Source organism: Coregonus lavaretus (genome assembly GCF_964263955.1).
Source record: "Coregonus lavaretus genome assembly, chromosome: 9".
NCBI classification, from domain to species: domain Eukaryota; kingdom Metazoa; phylum Chordata; class Actinopteri; order Salmoniformes; family Salmonidae; genus Coregonus; species Coregonus lavaretus.
The window spans coordinates 26,542,273-26,559,638 of record NC_139996.1 but is presented as its reverse complement, the minus strand read 5'-3'; the positions used below and the strand labels follow the sequence as shown (position 1 = coordinate 26,559,638).

The window sequence follows — 17,366 nt, the reverse complement described above, 5'->3', positions numbered from 1 at the left end:
AATCGTGAATAATGATGAGTGAGAAAGTTACAGATGCACAACTATCACACCCACAAAAATGCTAACCTCCCCTGTTACATGCTAACCTCTCACTATTACAATAACAGGGGAGGTTAGCATAATTGGGGGGGTATGATATGTGTGTGTCTGTAACGTTCTCACTCATCATGATACAAAAAGTGCAGTAATTTCTAAACAGTCTACCAATATGGATGAAAATAAATTTAAACTGACAGTCTGCACTTTAACCTCATAGTCATTGTATCATTTCAAATCCAAAGTGATGGAGTAAAGAGCCAAAACAGCAAATAATGTGTCGCTGTCCCAATACTTTTGGAGCTCACTATAGCTGTACACAGGTGTACCTAGCTAGTTGGGAGTTAGCTGTACACAGGTGAACCTAGCTAGTTGGGAGTTAGCTGTACACAGGTGTAACTAGCTAAATGTAGTTGGGAGTTAGCTGTACACAGGTGTACCTGGCTGTGCGTAGAGTCTCCTGATGGCTCGTTGGTACTGACGTCTCTCTTTCAGGGTCAGGTCTCGTATCTCCTTCCGCTGTGTCAGTTGACTACACCCACACTGCACCGCTCCGCTTTGATTACACAAACACTCTTCACAGCCATGCCTGAACCTCTCCCCGTAGCTCTGTGGCAGGCTATGGTAGAGGCAGCCACCGGCGTGGCCGCAGTCCACATCAGAGCAGCGCTGGCCGGGAGAGAAACTCACAGCCTCTCCCTCTCCGTGGAGGTCCCTGACCCTGGCCTGACAGGCCGACACAGACAGGTACTCACAGCTGTAGGTGAAATCAGTATCCATCCCTCTAGAGTCAAACCCACTAGCATTTTTCTCTCTCCCTCTCTCCTCCTTTCTTTCTCTCTGCTGGTCTGGCTTGGTCAGGTTGATCCACTGGTAACCAAAGTGCTCAGATCCGTCCTCCTCCAATGTCCTCTTGTCAGTTATTTCTCCAAACCACGCCTCATCCTCCTTTTGGCCCCTCCCACTCTGCTCCTGGTCAGAGGTTGTGTTATCTCCCTGGCGACCGTTGCCCTGGCTGTCGTAGCCAATGAGAGGACTCGGTTTGGGCAGGCGGAAGCAGCAGGCTCCCATCATGCACTGCTCCTGGCAAGCCTCGAGGGAGAGGAAGTTGTTGTTGCTGTTTCCTGTGCAGAACAGGAAGTGGTCACAGCGGCCGTGGGCAGGGCTGAAGAACCAGCGACGCTGAGGTGAACTCTGACCTCTACAGCTGCCCTCTGGACGGGGCTGCCAGCATGCCTACACACACACACACACACACACACAATCACACACACAGTGCCTCTTACCCTCCCTAACCCAGTGCAGCATTCTCCATTAAACATCAGGACAATGCTAGTCTAATGTTAGGCATGAAGTACTACAAAGCAGGGGTGAGTTTCCGGAAAGCCTCATAGCTAACGTTAAGTTTTTCTCTCAACAACCTAGCCGCACCAGGCGTGAGAGAGTAACAATTGCGAAATGTATTTTTGACAATGAATGAAGCACTTTGTTTAAAAGCCAATTTATGCTTGATCCGAAATGCAGTCCGGAGGTTTCCATAAGGCGGGTGTGACACAATTGCGAAGCATCCAGAGGCTTACGGAGGCAAAATCGAGCTCCGTATGGCGATGCCGTGCGCCTCCCAAATGTTGTAACAATGCAGAGGGCTCCACATAGCACCGTATAGCTCCGCATTGAAATGATTGGTTGATGGTAGGTGGGGATGGTACATCCTGTATAAACACAAACTCACTTCCTTGACACCTTCCTTGACAACAAACATGGAGAACTTTGAACAAACATGGAGAACTCTGTTCCAGCCATTATTATGAGCCATCCTCCCCTCACCACTGATAAGAACAAGTTCACAAATAAAATACATATTTTGTGTCTTTGAAATCGTGTAGGGATTTCAAAGACACGAAAATGAGTTTGAACTCCTGGAAAGAGATTGGGGAGGTAATGCGGCTAGATGCGGTAAAGAGGTCAATGGAATGCAGATAGTGGGGGATAGAAGGCTGCTGGATTGGCGCACATTCAACAAATTTGATCTAACAAATTGGATATTTGTCAAATCCGTCATGATTGATGTATTGTAACAGGGCCATAATATGGTTACTAAAATCCCATTTGGATATATTTGGGTGTTTTCGCTCCATAACATTTAGATCTTGTCCCTTTTCAGGTTTAGAAAAAGTGGTAGTCAAAGTTGTTTTTAACTGTACTGCAGCTGATTGATAACGATGACATGAACATGTATTGGGGTTGACATCCATACAAGCATTATACAATTTTTACCTCAACATAGTGTGAAATACACATATAAACAATAGCCTAAATCTATGCTAATTTTGCTGGGGGGCAATTGGAAGATTTGGGATGGAGATGCAGGTGGGAAAACTGTGCAGCCTTTTTACCTCATGCTATCTTGGCTGGGCAACCTATGTCAAGCACCGGGACACGGACTCCAACATCTCAGAAGAGGTACGGTCTTGTCTTTTCATTTAGCCAGTTGCTCGTAATTAGCTGGATGGCTATAGAGATTAGCCCTGAATCACTACGAATGGTGCGGTGCAGACCAATTTATTGGATGCGTATGACAGCTCCCCGAAGAGTAAGAAGTATGAATGCTCTAACTTCTGCGGAGGCCGCATAGCTGTAAATGTTGTATGGCCACTGCAGACCTCGGATAGACCATAAATCGGCTTTCAGAGTAACTTGGGTCTCAGTCCTTGAGAGAAAAGTACCACTTTAGCTATGAAGCTTTTGGGAAACTCAACCCAGATTGTTTACCAACACAGCTCTAACTCTTACACAGCACTACCCCACAGCAGATCACTACACGCTATTTACATCTCAGGAAAAATCTACAACATTAACTACTCAGCAATGCAAAACTCTAGAAAACACAGCTCTGCATTACACAAGCAACTCTACAACACAACTCTACAGCAGTGGTTTTTAACTTGTGGTCTGCGGGGGTACTGCAGGTGGGCCGCAATTGTTTTAATTAGTTTTTCTTCCAAAAATAATAACATAATGATGTTATAAACAATTTTACATTACTTATCACAATGCAAATTATTTAACAAACATCCATCTGTAATAATAGGCATTTAATCTGTTACATTCGCTGTAAAAATGAACTCTAAATTTGACTGCTAAGATATTTTATGTTTAATAAAAATCGCGACTCTGTGAATGGTGGTCCTCAAGCGCTTTTGACAGTGATTTCCCCAGAAAGGAAAAAGTTGGGAATCGCTGCTCTACAGTACACACACACCCACAACTCTAGAAAACGCACAGCTCTGCAGGACACAGCAAAACTCTACAACACACACAACTCTAGAAAACACAAAACTCTATAAAGTGGTGTCCAAACCTGTCAGAGTTCTGACCCACCTCAAGCCTGTCAAATGTTCTTCTGACCTGTCAGATAAACCAAGCAGCCACAAGGATCACACAAGAATCACACCAACACACTCCACTAGTATGGTAAAGTTTAGTTTAATCTAATACACTAATCTAGAATAGTTTAAATGTCTATTCTATGTGGTAGTACCTGTGTCAGCTGTGTTTCACAGTATGTCCCGGTGGTATAGGGGGGGCAGAGGCAGCGGAACCCAGCAAGGTCAGAGGTCAAAGAGACACACACACCCCCATTACGACAGGGGCGGGATTCTGGGGGGGGCAGCAATGAATGCCTCTGTTTGTTTCACACCTTGGATGCTTGTGTGGGTGAGTGTTGGTTGTGTCTTGTGCATGTGTGTGAATGTGTGTGTGCGTGCACAGTGTTTCCCCTATACTCATAAATCGTTGCCACCACTCCCAAAAAATATTATCCTAAAACCAGATATAAAGTACTGTACGTAGAAAATATCATGGAGCTATATATTTTTAAATAAGATCATCTTTGAGAATAATAATCACCAAAATAAAAACTAGACAGCCAGGGAGAATTTAAAATTCAAAAAATGTCATGGCATTGATTTAGTTATATGTTTGAGTGACTCAGATAGCATAATAACATGGCAAAATCCACAGGGCACACACTGGTTGAATCAACGTTGTTTCCACGTCATTTCAATGAAATGACGTTGAACCAACGTGGAAATACGTTGAATTGACATCTGTGCCCAGTGTGAAACCATGGCAAAATGTGTAGAATTGCAGGAAATTAGCTTTAAAAAAGCATTTTCTTCTCTCAGCCCTATGACAAAATCTGTAGAATTGCAGGAAACTAGCATTACAACTGTGAAAATGTATCTCTGCCCCATGGCAAAATGTGTAGATTCCCCACTCCCCCCACACTAACTTTGCCACCGCTTCTGGAAAAAATACTAGTGGGAAACACTGGTGTGCCTGTGTTTGTGTGTGTGCAGTACGGTACCTACCGTCAGTAGAAGCAGAGCAGGTGACCTGTCCAGAGGTGCAGGTACAGAACGTGTTCCGGTGCGTCTCCCAGCGATGCCCCTCCTCCACCTGTCTCCCCTCCCACACACACCCACGCCTCACACACTCACACCCCTCCAGATACTCCACACGAGCCTGCAGGTCCACATTCTACACACACACAGACACACACACACACAAAAATACATAGTCAATCGTCAGTCTTGCGTGGATAATGATGAGTATACCTCAATTGTCCATTGAAATCTTTAAATAAACATCACATTATAATACATGACTTTGCTGTGGCTACCTGGGCCTTGACCATGTCCAGCATGCGCTCCAGGCCTTCTAGCCTCTCCTCCAACCCCCTCAGCCTATCCTCGCCCTGGGTCTGAGAGACAGGTTTCACCCCCTGGGTTGCTGGAGGACCCAGAAGCACCCCACCTCTCTGGGGCTGGTCGCCCTGGGGATGATGGGGGTGGGGAGAGGGGTTATGTGGCTGGTCGTTGGCTATATCCTGCTGAGGTTCCAGCCCAGGTCCACTGTCAACACTGTCTACTGGAGCAGAGCTATTAAGCTGGGCACGGGGAGGGCTGGGCAGAGAATCTGAGAAAGAGGGGAAGGGTGAGAGGAGAAGAACAGCGAGAAAGAGAGTGAGCGGGGGGGGGGGGGGGGGGGGGTGAAATACGGAGGGAGAGGAGGAAGCCAGTAATCAGTTGATCTAATACAAAAACAGAGTTAATCAGTCTGAAAATGTGAATTAACAGTCAGACTCTAAACTTAGAACTCATAAATAAACAACATATAGGAAGTAGCCGGGCGATCACAGATAATATCTACACTAGTCCCCAGAGTCCAGAGAGCATACACACGCACGAGCACGCACAAGCGGCCACACACACGAGCACACATGCACAAACACAACATATTTTTTACTATCCTTGAGGGGACCGAACATGTTCAGGGAAGTGACCAAGAACCCGATGGTCACTCTGACAGAGCTCCAGAGTTCCTCTGTGGAGATGGGAGAACCTTCCAGAAGGACAACCATCTCCGCAGCACTCCACAAATCACGCCATTATGGTAGAGTGGCCAGAAGAAGCCACTCCTCAGTAAAAGGCACATGACAGCCTGCTTGGAGTTTGCCAAAAGGCACCTAAAGAACTCTAAGACCATGAGAAACAAGATTCTCTCTCTCCAGATGAAATCTTGCGACTTGTGACGGCCTGCCGCTCAACAACCTTTTCGCTTGACCCTATCCCCTCCTCTCTTCTCCAGACCATTTCCGGAGACCTTCTCCCTTACCTCACCTCGCTCATCAACTCATCCTTGACCACTGGCTATGTCCCTTCCGTCTTCAAGAGAGCGAGAGTTGCACCCATTCTCAAAATACCGACACTCGATCCCTCCGATGTCAACAACAGACCAGTATCCATTCTTTCTTTTCTCTCCAAAACTCTTGAGCGTGCAGTCTTTAGCCAACTCTCTTGCTATCTCTCTCAGAATGACCTTCTTGATCCATACCAGTCAGGTTTCAAGACTGGTCATTCAACTGAGACTGCTCTTCTCTGTGTCACGAAGGCTCTCCGCACTGCTAAAGCTAACTCTCTCTCCTCTGCTCTCATCCTTCTAGACCTATCTGCTGCCTTTGATACTGTGAACCATCAGATCCTCCTCTCCACCCTCTCCGAGTTGGGCATCTCCGGCACGGCTCACTCTTGGATTGTGTCCTACCTCACAGGTCGCTCCTACCAGGTGGCGTGGCGAGAATCTGTCTCCGCACCACGTGCCCTCACCACTGGTGTCCCCCAGGGCTCAGTTCTAGGCCCTCTCCTATTCTCTCTATACACCAAGTCACTTGGCTCTGTCATATCCTCACATGGTCTCTCCTATCATTGCTACGCAGATGACACACAATTAATCTTCTCCTTTCCCCCTTCTGATAACCAGGTGGCAAATCACATCTCTGCATGTCTGGCAGACATATCAGTGTGGATGACGGATCACCACCTCAAGCTGAACCTCGGCAAGACGGAGCTGCTCTTCCTCCCGGGGAAGGACTGCCCGCTCCATGATCTCGCCATCATGGTTGACAACTCCATTGTGTCCTCCTCCCAGAGTGCAAAGAACCTTGGCGTGACCCTGGACAACACCCTGTCGTTCTCCGCTAACATCAAAGCGGTGACCCGATCCTGTAGGTTCATACTCTACAACATTCGCAGAGTACGACTCTACCTTACACAGGAAGCGGCACAGGTCCTAATCCAGGCACTTGTCATCTCCCGTCTGGATTACTGCAACTCACTGTTGGCTGGGCTCCCTGCCTGTGCCATTAAACCCCTACAACTCATCCAGAACGTTGCAGCCCGTCTGGTGTTCAACCTTCCCAAGTTCTCTCACATCACCTCGCTCCTCCGCACACTCCACTGGCTTCCAGTTGAAGCCCGCATCTGCTACAAGACCATGGTGCTTGCCTACGGAGCTGTGAGGGGAACGGCACCTCCGTACCTTCAGGCTCTGATCAGTCCCTACACCCAAATGAGGGCATTGCGTTCATCCACCTCTGGCCTGCTGGCCCCCCTACCTCTGCGGAAGCACAGTTCCCGCTCAGCCCAGTCAAAACTGTTCGCTGCTCTGGCACCCCAATGGTGGAACAAGCTCCCTCACGATGTCAGGACAGCGGAGTCACTCACCACCTTCCGGAGACACTTGAAACCCCACCTCTTTAAGGAATACCTGGGATAGGATAAAAGTAATCCTTCTACCCTCCCCCTACCCCACCCCCCCAACATTTTTTTTATAATAATCAAAATTGATATATTGTAAAGTGGTTGTCCCACTGGCTATCATAAGGTGAATGCACCAATTTGTAAGTCGCTCTGGATAAGAGCGTCTGCTAAATGACGAAAATGTAAAAATGTAAATGATGAAACCAAGATTGAACTCTTTGGCCTGAATGCCAAGCGTCACGTCTGGAGGAAACCTGGCACCATCCCTACGGTGAAGCATGGTGGTGGCAGCATCATGCTGTGGGGATGTTTTAAGCGGCAGGGACTGGGAGACTAGTCAGGATCGAAGGAAAGATGAACAGAGCAAAGTACAGAGAGAGATCCTTGATGAAAACCTGCTCCAGAGCGCTCAGGACCTCAGACTGGGGCGAAGGTTCACCTTCCAATAGGACAACGACCCTAAGCACACAGCCAAGACAACGCAGGAGTGGCTTCGGGACAAGTCTCTGAATGTCCTTGAGTGGCTCAGCCAGAGCCCGGACTTGAACCTGATCTAACATCTCTGGAGAGACCTAAAAATAGCTGTGCCGCGACGCTCCCCATCCAACCTGACAGATTTTGAAAGGATCTGCAGAGAAGAATGGGTGAAACTCACCAAATACAGGTGTGCCAAGCTTGTAGCATCATACCCAAAAAGATTCGAGGCCGTAATCGCTGCCAAAGGTGCTTCAACAAAGTACTAAGTAAAGGGTCTGAATATTTATGTAAATGTGATATTTAAGCTTCATATTTTTAATAAATTAGCTATTTTTGCTTTGTCATTATGTGGTATTGTGTGTAGATTGATGAGGGAAAAATCTATTGAATCAATTGTAGAATAAGGCTGTAACGTAACAAAATTTAGAAAAAGTGAAGGAGTCTGAATACTTTCCGAATGCATTGTATAGATAGGTGTGTGCCTTTCCAAATCATGTCTAATCAATTGAATGTACCACAGGTGGACTCCAATCAAGTTGTAGAAACATCTCAAGGATGATCAATGGAAACAGGATCCAACTGAGCTCAATTTCGAGTCACATAGCAAAGGGTCTGAATACTTATGTAAATAAGGTATTTCTGTTTTTTATTTGTAATACATTTGCTAAAATGTCTAAAAACCTGTTTTTGCTTTGTCATTATGGGGTATTGTGAGGACATTTTTTATTTAATCCATTTTAGAATAAGGCTGTAACGTAACAAAATGTGGAAAAAGTCAAGGGGTCTGAATACTTTCCGAATGCACTGTAGATTAGTATACTCAGTTCCTCATTCGTAGAGAATGACATGGACTTGCCTTTATGGCAAAGTAGCCATAAAACCAATAGCCAGGTTAAAAATCCTTTACCTGTAATGTTGTCACAGTGCCACGGACGCCTCTGATACGCTCTGGTAGAGATCTCAGCTGTCTGCACATAACCCTATAAAGAGAGAGTGATGGAGAGATAGAAGGGGGGGGGAGAGAGAGAGAGAGAGAGAGCGAGTGAGAGAGAGAGAGAGAGAGAAAGAGAAACCGTTATGGAGTGCATACTTGCATGTGTGTACGTGTGAATATGTGTATGTGAGTGTGTTTACTCACAGTGAACTTGCTCTCCATGTCACCCTGTGTGCTGGCCAGTGTGATGACTAGGTCTGGGGGCAGCTGTAGTTTGACTCTCTCCTCTTTGTCTCTCTGTATAACCACCGCCTCTCTACAGTCCACAAACAGAGACACATGGCCAGCTTCCAGGTTCAGGGCCAACCGCACCCAGCCTCCCCCAGAGAAGGGACTTCCTCCTGGGAACAGTACGCTGGCAAGCCCCTGGCCTCCCGAGCCAGCCTGGTGGTCCAGACGCAGAGATTTGGAGCGGGTAGAGGAGTAGAGTTGGAGGAGGGGCGAGGAAAAGGAGGAGGAGGAGAAAGAGAGCAGAGTGCCACTGGAGTCTGCGCCCTGACGTCCCACCAGGTGAATTCCCAGACTGCCTTGCAGTGAGGAAACAAGGTAGTTGGAGTATTGTTTGGGAAGGGTCAGGTGAGGTGAGCGGGGGCGGAGTTTGTAGGCCTGGGTTCCAGGCCACTCCCCCTGGACTTTGGATACACCCTTTAAGGGGCGGGACATGTTGAGAGCCTCCAGTAGGTCAATCACTGAGGGACAGACAAGACAATGAATCAGAACTGACAGACAGATCAGCAAGCGAGCCAATCAAAATACGAACATGAAACGCATGTCAAAAATGTTATAAATTGATTTGCATTTGAATTAGGGAAATAAGTATTTGACCCCTCTGCAAAAAATTACTTAGTACTTGTAGTTCTGGGCTGATTCCTCACCGTTCTCATGATCATTGCAACTCCACGAGGTGAGATCTTGCATGGAGCCCCAGGCCGAGGGAGATTGACAGTTCTTTTGTGTTTTTTCCATTTGCGAATAATCGCATCAACTGTTGTCACCTTCTCACCAAGCTGCTTGGCGATGGTCTTGTAGCCCATTCCAGCCTTGTGTAGGTCTACAATCTTGTCCCTGACATCCTTGGAGAGCTCTTTGGTCTTGGCCATGGTGGAGAGTTTAGAATCTGATTGATTGATTGCTTCTGTGGACAGGTGTCTTTTATACAGGTAACAAACTGAGATTAGGAGCAATCCCTTTAAGAGTGTGCTCCTAATCTCACCTCGTTACCTGTATAAAAGACACCTGGGAGCCAGAAATCTTTCTGATTGAGAGGGGGTCAAATACTTATTTCCCTCATTAAAATGCAAATCAATTTATAACATTTTTGACATGCGTTTTTCTGGATTTTTTTGTTGTTCTTGTCTCTCACTGTTCAAATAAACCTACCATTAAAATTATAGACTGATCATTTCTTTGTCAGTGGGCAAACGTACAAAATCAGCAGGGGATCAAATACTTTTTTCCCTCACTGTATTCAGACTTTGCTATTAGACTCGAGTCTTTGCTATAAGACTCGAAATTGAGCTCAGGTGCTTCCTGTTTCCATTGATCATCCTTGAGATGTTTCTATAACTTGTTTGGAGTGCACCTGTGGTAAATTCAATTGATTGGACATGATTTGGAAAGGCACACACCTGTCTATATAAGGTCCCACAGTTGACTGTGCATGTCAGAGCAAAAACCAAGCCATGAGGTCGACGGAATTGTCCATAGAGCTCCGACACAGGATTGTGTCAAGGCACAGATCTGGGAAGGGTACCAAAAAATGTCTGCAACATAGAAGGTCCCCAAGAACACAGTGGCCTCCATCATTCTAAAATGGAAGACGTTTGGAACCACCAAGACTCTTCCTAGAGCTGGCCGCTGGCCAAACTGAGCAATCAAAGAAGAAGGGCCTTGGTCAGGGAGGTGACCAAGAACCATATGGTCACTCTAACAGAGCTCCAGAGTTCCTCTGTGGAGATGGGAGAACCTTCCAGAAGGACAACCATCTCTGCAGCACTCCACCAATCAGGCCTTTATGGTAGAGTGGCCAGACGGAAGCCACTCCTCAGTAAAAGGCACATGACAGCCTGCTTGGAGTTCGCCAAAAGGCACCTAAAGGACTCTCAGACCATGAGAAACAAGATTATCTGGTCTGATGAAACCAAGATTGAACTCTTTGGCCTGAATGCCAAGCGTCACGTCTGGAGGAAACCTGGCACCATCCCTACGGTGAAGCATAGTGGTGGCAGCATCATGCTGTGGGGATGTTTTTCAGCGGCAGGGACTGGGACACTAGTCAGGATCGAGGGAAAGATGAACGGAGCAAAGTACAGAGAGATCCTTGATGAAAACCTGCTCCAGAGCGCTCAGGACCTCAGACTGGGGCGAAGGTTCACCTTCCAACAGGACAACAACCCTAAGCACACAGCCAAGACAATGCAGGAGTGGCTTAGGGACAAGTCTCTGAATGTCCTTGAATGGCCCAGCCAGAGCCCGGACTTGAACCTGATAGATCTCTGGAGAGACCTGAAAATAGCTGTGCAGCAATGCTCCCCATCCAACTTGACAGAGCTTGAGGGGATCTACAGATAAGAATGGAAGAAACTCCCCAAATACAGGTGTGCCAAGCTTGTAGCGTCATACCCAAGAAGAATCAAGGCTGTAATCGCTGCCAAAGGTGCTTCAACAAAGTACTGAGTAAAGGGTCTGAATACTTATGTAAATGTGATATTTCCGTTTTTTATTTTTAATAAATTTGCAAAAGTTTCTAAAAACCAGTTTTTGCTTTGTCATTATGGGGTATTGTGTGTAGATTGATGAGGGGGAAAAACGATTTAATACATTTTAGAATAAGGCTGTGATGTAACAAAATGTTGAAAAAGTCAAGGGGTCTGAATACTTTCCGAATGCACTGTAAATAGGACACATTAGCTAAAATGGTCCCACCTGATCTTTCCCCCTCCCGACTGCCTATATATTTTCATTGTTAGAGTGACCACTAGAGTATCTGGTCAATATAATGGATAATATGTGGCCAAATGGAGACCAGCACAACAACACATGGTTAGTGGTTTTATGACGTGCACATAGTGTATAGTGTTAAATGTAACCCTGCCTTGTTACAATGTCCACTGTGTATAGTGTTACATGTAACCCTGCCTCACATAAAGCTTACATAATTAATAATTGTAGAAGAGCACTGTGGTCAGATGAACAAATAATAGGTTTTCTGACATAAAATTAGATGACTTTTCTACATTGAAACCTGTCTGTCTTTTTTATTTTTCAAATCCACTGCTTAACATTGTGTATGTATAGAGTTAATGTGACATTGTAACCATTCTTTGCATAACATTCAGCCATGCTATAGTAGTTCACTAAACTACACAGTACTGTATGTTGTCCATTGAAGTGGTTGTCTCTGGCTCTTTTGATATCAGATTCAGAATGAATAATAACATGGTTTGTGGTAGTTTGAAAGGGTTTCATCCACCTTAGGCCAGGAGTGTTTACAATTCATATGACCCGACAAGAAAAAGCCCTGCCCTATAGTCATAGCACAGATGAAAAAGGGAGCTATTTATAATAATACTATTTTTTCATAGACTACGAATAGGACCCAGAGATTTACCTGACCAGGTCACGAGATCACTTTTGACCCTGTGGTGCCAGATCGGGACAGAGAGGTGGAGATAGAGACTGTGCAGCCTACACCCAGTGTCAATGTTCCTACGATGTCACTGATCCTAAATTAATGCAAAAAGTAGTCTAACATTTCAACACAGTCACTGATTAATGTGATACAATGACAAACAGATGCTGGCAGGCATACTTTTAATCTGATCATCAAATCATGTCACACACACGCACACACAAACACACACAAAGTGCAACCTAACCATTGTTCTGAGAACCAGTTTTGCGGGCGCCAATATCGAATACACATACCGTTCTCATGGTCATCATGATCTATAGGGTGGGCTCGAAGGGACGAACAAACACTCAACAACACACACAGCAGGGTCTTCAGCCAGCGGACCTCCATTCCCCCACAGCTGGTTGTGAGAGTGTGTGAACACCTCCGCAGAAAGAAAGTTCCTCTTCAGTTTACACTTTGCGCGCCTCAAATCCGCACGAAAAGTTACTCCATAGTAGTGACAATGAGTTTAAATAGCCTAGTTAAATGCGATAATTTGACATTCAAAACCGTTCATTTGAGACGTTAATTTGACAAACAAAGAAGCGCAAACAAGTTATGTCCTTATTCCAACACGGTCTCTCTAAACTGCGTCCCCCTAGACTTCAACTCCTCTTCCCTGATGTCACCGAGCGATGCGCGTCACAGAAACACGAAACATCTGGATGCAGGCAGGATCTCTATCTCAGCGGAGGCTATATGGACACGCCTGGTGCCCAACATTTTTGAAGTATGTCGGGCAGCGAGAGTTGAGTGGGGACGAACGGATTCGGTTTAATCAGTTTCGTCAGACGTCCTAATGAGCCCTCCACAGCTAGGTAGTATTACTAGTTTATGCTTGAGTCTAGAATTTAAAAACTTGTCTGCCGAAGTTGTGACTCATGCACTTTTTACCAGACTACAAAAGCAACAAATGTGAATTCAACATGAATTCAACAACAGAAAAGTCACCATGTCATTGGATGTAGGTTAAAAGTTGGGAGAAAATAAGATGAAACTCCCTTAAATTGATGATTTTTTTCAAATCCAATCAGTTTTCCACATTGGTTCAAGGTCATCACATTTTTTTTGGTTGTTGAAATGACGTGGAAACAACGTTGATTCAACCAGTTTTTGCCCAGTGGGTACTTCCCTCTAAGTTACTGTAGGACAGCAGTGCTCAGCAAGCAGGACACAGGCCTAAGGACACACTGTGCCCCTTGTTGTTGTGTTTCCGGCAGCGCAAACTCTACCCATTGAGCAGCAGTAGCCAGTAGGCCTACCCACTGGGCACAGACGTAAATTCAACGTCTATTCCACATTGGTTCAACGTAATTTCAATGTGGAAACAATGTCGATTCAACCAGTGTGTGCCCAGTGGGTAGACTGTCAACCCAGTATCACAGATTATTGTGAAATTATTGGAAATTCGTGACAGGCACACGAAAAAGTGTATTTCTTTGTGTGCAGTAAACAGTGAATTTCAATCACAGATAAAGACAGTAGATTACTTAAAACAGAAACAATAGGAGGGAGGTTGGTCGGAGGATGGGTGGGCGTATAACGCGAACGTCTAGCAACCCAAAGGTTGCGTGTTCGAATGTGAACGTCTAGCAACCCAAAGGTTGCGTGTTTGAATCTCATCACAAACAATTTTAGCTAATTAGCAACTTTGCTACTTACTACTTTTTTGCTACTTTGCAACTACTTTGCATTTTAGCTAACCCTTCCCCTAACCTTAACTCTTTAACCTAACTCATAACCTTAACCCTTTAACTACTTAGCTAGCATGTTACCTAACCCTAATCTTAACCCTTAACAATAACTTTCATTTTAACCACCTAGCTAGCCTAGCTAACATTAGCCACAACAAATGGGAATTTCTGTAATGTACACGAATGCGTTATTAAGAAAGAATATCGTGTAATACACACGAAATGCGTTGTGATCAAAATTGTGTGATAATGGACCTTTTCGAATATGTAACCTGCAAGTAAGCATTTCGTTGGACGTGTATACCATGTGTATCCTGTACAACTTGAAACTAGCGCCACCGCTGTTGTCGTTGCCAACTAGCCAGCATAAACTAGCTAGCTGGGAAGGGCTCACCAGGACGACTGACTGAACCGTATCCATTAGTTTTCACTCGGCTCTCAGCTGCACGACATACAAGTCCTCAATTTGGGCACCAGGCGTGTCCGTTAATCCTCTCCCCTCTCTCTCTCTCACACACATACACATACTTCTCCTGAAGGTAAACTCTCTCAAACTTCTAGCCATACCATGAGCATACCAAAAGTTGCAACACTGAGCACTGTGTGGGTTAACTCGCACAGAGCAGAAGAATTAGAGTAGCCCCCCCAATAAACATTTTCAATGAGAAAAGTATTTCATAATTGGTGTCTAGGATTTGGCTAGACATTTGTTTGGGCTGTTTTTAGGATCACAAATAACTCTGAAGCCTTGATGTGGGAGACAGACAGCACACAACACAGTTTGGGAATTACTGGAGTGGAATAACTCTGCAGCTCAGGGGCTTGCTCTGCTCTGGTCTCTATATCCTTCTTTAAATGGACTACCTCTATTTACTCCTCTCTCTATACGTCTATCTATCCCTCTTTCCATACTTTTATCCGCCCAGGAAATTCTATTTTGTTCATAGTGTCAAAGACCCACTTCCGCTGCCCCCGCCCCTGGGACAACACTTTTCTTATTTTGTACCTCCCCTCTTTTCTCCCTCTTTAAAAAAAAACATTATCCTCCTTCAGCTGAGTGTTGTGGATTCCTGCTCAGGTTGACCTAAAACCTGGCTCGGTCTTTTAGACTGGAGGGGAGCCAAGGACCGGTGTGTGTGTGTGTGTGAGTTCGTGTGTGCATGGGGGTGTGAGAGGGGTGTAAACGAATGTAGTGATTCATGTCATCATGTTTCTTCTCTGAAGTACTGAAACCCTGCATCCTCCAACATTCTGCCTGAACAGACTGATCTGCAGACTTTTCTTCTGTCATATCTCTCTCTCTGCCCTCCTTTAGCGCTCTCTCTCACTCTTCCCTCCCTCCCTCTCCCACACTCTCTCTTTCCCCCTCCCTCTCTCTCGCTCTCTCATTAGTAAAGACAATACTCTGGAAGAGAATGAACCCATAGTGCTCCCAAATACTGCTACAGGCACACACATGCTCTCAGTGAGGTGGGTGTTTCAACATGTTATGGATATGTGTTCCAGTGATGGTGTTTGATCAGACAGACACACAAGTATTGTTATCAGTTGTACCCCTCCAGGGACCAGCATCTGATCTATCTGAAAGCTGTGGGTCTACCTGATTACCCCATGCAGCCATAACCACATCCTAGACAAGACCTCCATGAACCACTGGGCTAGCTAGCTTTATGCAGGTCGTCAGCTCTGGTCTGGGTCTGTGTCGTGTGTCACTGTGGATACTGCAGGAACCAGTGGAACAATTGGAATGTGGGGATTGTTTGTTTGGGGACCTGTTTCAATGTAACACCACACGGAGAGGAGCATTAAGGGCGGAGTGACAGATGACACACTCTCTCTCTCACACAACACACACACACAAACACACACACACATATGGACGAACAGACGGACTGACAGACAGACTGTTACGGACAGTGATCACACACCGGTTTGTGTGTTCCATAAAACGTCACAATAAAGACAACAGATGTGCTGTCACCTTATGACAACTGACTTTACACTGTCACAGCAGTTTCCTCTGCTACAGGTTATGTGGTTCAGACAGATCACTTATTCTAATGTCCTCTTAATGAGGATAAGGAAACTCCTGAGTAAACACCAGCTGGTGGAGAGGTCACAGAGGAGACAGAGAGAGAGCGAGAGAGCAAGAGAGACTGTTACCTCTGAATACAGCTATACGCCCGACATCTAGTGGTGACATCATGTCATAACAGAAGGTAATAAAATCAACACTGACAGTGATGTCCAACCCAGACATTGGTCATTATGTTAGATACTTGACAGGACTATTCCATTGGTTCCATTATGCTGGGCAAGTTCAAGTTAAGTGTATGTGAAAGTCTCTGACATGTATCTGGCAGGCCTCCTGTAGCTCAGTTGGTAGAGCATGGCGCTTGCAACGCCAGGGTTGTGGGTTCGATTCCCATGTGGGGCCAGTATGAAAAAAGTATGAAAAAAAAGTATGAAAAATGTATGCACTCACTAACTGTAAGTTGCTCTGGATAAGAGTGTCTGCTAAATGACTAAAATGTAAAAAAAAAACAGTGTTTGATCCAGGCCTGGACATGGCGATTCAGAGCAAGAGATCTACAGTCAGCCATCACAACAAGTGACTGGTCTGGTGTCCCAACATTAAGATGATATTAAATTAAACATTAATACAGTGCTCTCTCTCTCTGAGAAGGGGGTGGGGAGATATGTCAGGGTTAAAAGCCAATATATGATTGGTAATCCCTTGTCAGGCCTGATTAGCATGTTCTCTCTAAAGCCTGATAATCACACAGACACTGGCTCAAACAACTCCCTTATAAGATGTGTGTCCCTTACCTCCACTGTGACCAGATCATTAATAGGTCTGATCGGCCACATCTTTATATTCACGCCACAACCCAGACCTGTAATGCCTGATGGAAACCATACTCAACCACCAGGGATTCCAGAGAAGTATGTGCAGATAGTCAAAAGGGAATAGTCAGGTGAGTTTTGACCCCTGTCTCTAACCATGCTGTTTTAGTACATTCTTTCTAGGCACCTCGATTGGCTAGTGCTCTCTAAGTACTCTGACTGGCTCTCGGCCCGTCACCATGTAAATCCTGCCCCCAGGGTTTAGCCTCTGAGCCGACAGTTATCCTCAGGAAACGCCTCTTAAGCTGCTGTCTAGTGTGTGTGTTTGTGTATGTGTGTGTGTGTGTGTGTGATTTTTGTGTGTGTGAGAGTTCAAGTGCTGTGTGTGTGAGTGCGTTTGCGTCCCTGTTTCTTTCTGTACGTTTGGTGGTGTCTGCTTGTGTATCTGCTTATGTTTCTTAGTTTGTGTTTATCGCTGTGAGGACACACACTCCCTGGGACTGCGTGGAAGGCTGTGTGTGTTCCTTCGGTCCAGCAGG

The 17,366-nt window shown here is 45.6% G+C and overlaps 1 protein-coding gene across 1 annotated transcript in view; it reads right to left on the bottom strand.

The window, feature by feature from the left end:
* Positions 1-12,634, bottom strand: part of kcp (kielin cysteine rich BMP regulator) — a gene marked incomplete at both ends in the record, with an annotated part of 58,364 nt that extends 45,730 nt beyond the window's left edge. Inside the window, 7 exons of the mRNA XM_084169260.1 lie at positions 477-1,272; positions 3,578-3,696; positions 4,410-4,578; positions 4,721-5,016; positions 8,524-8,596; positions 8,755-9,299; positions 12,538-12,634. Of these exons, the coding sequence (XP_084025386.1) occupies positions 477-1,272; positions 3,578-3,696; positions 4,410-4,578; positions 4,721-5,016; positions 8,524-8,596; positions 8,755-9,299; positions 12,538-12,634 (2,095 nt within the window). The remainder of the gene's footprint in view (positions 1-476; positions 1,273-3,577; positions 3,697-4,409; positions 4,579-4,720; positions 5,017-8,523; positions 8,597-8,754; positions 9,300-12,537) is intronic.
* Between the last annotated feature and the right edge of the window lie 4,732 nt (positions 12,635-17,366).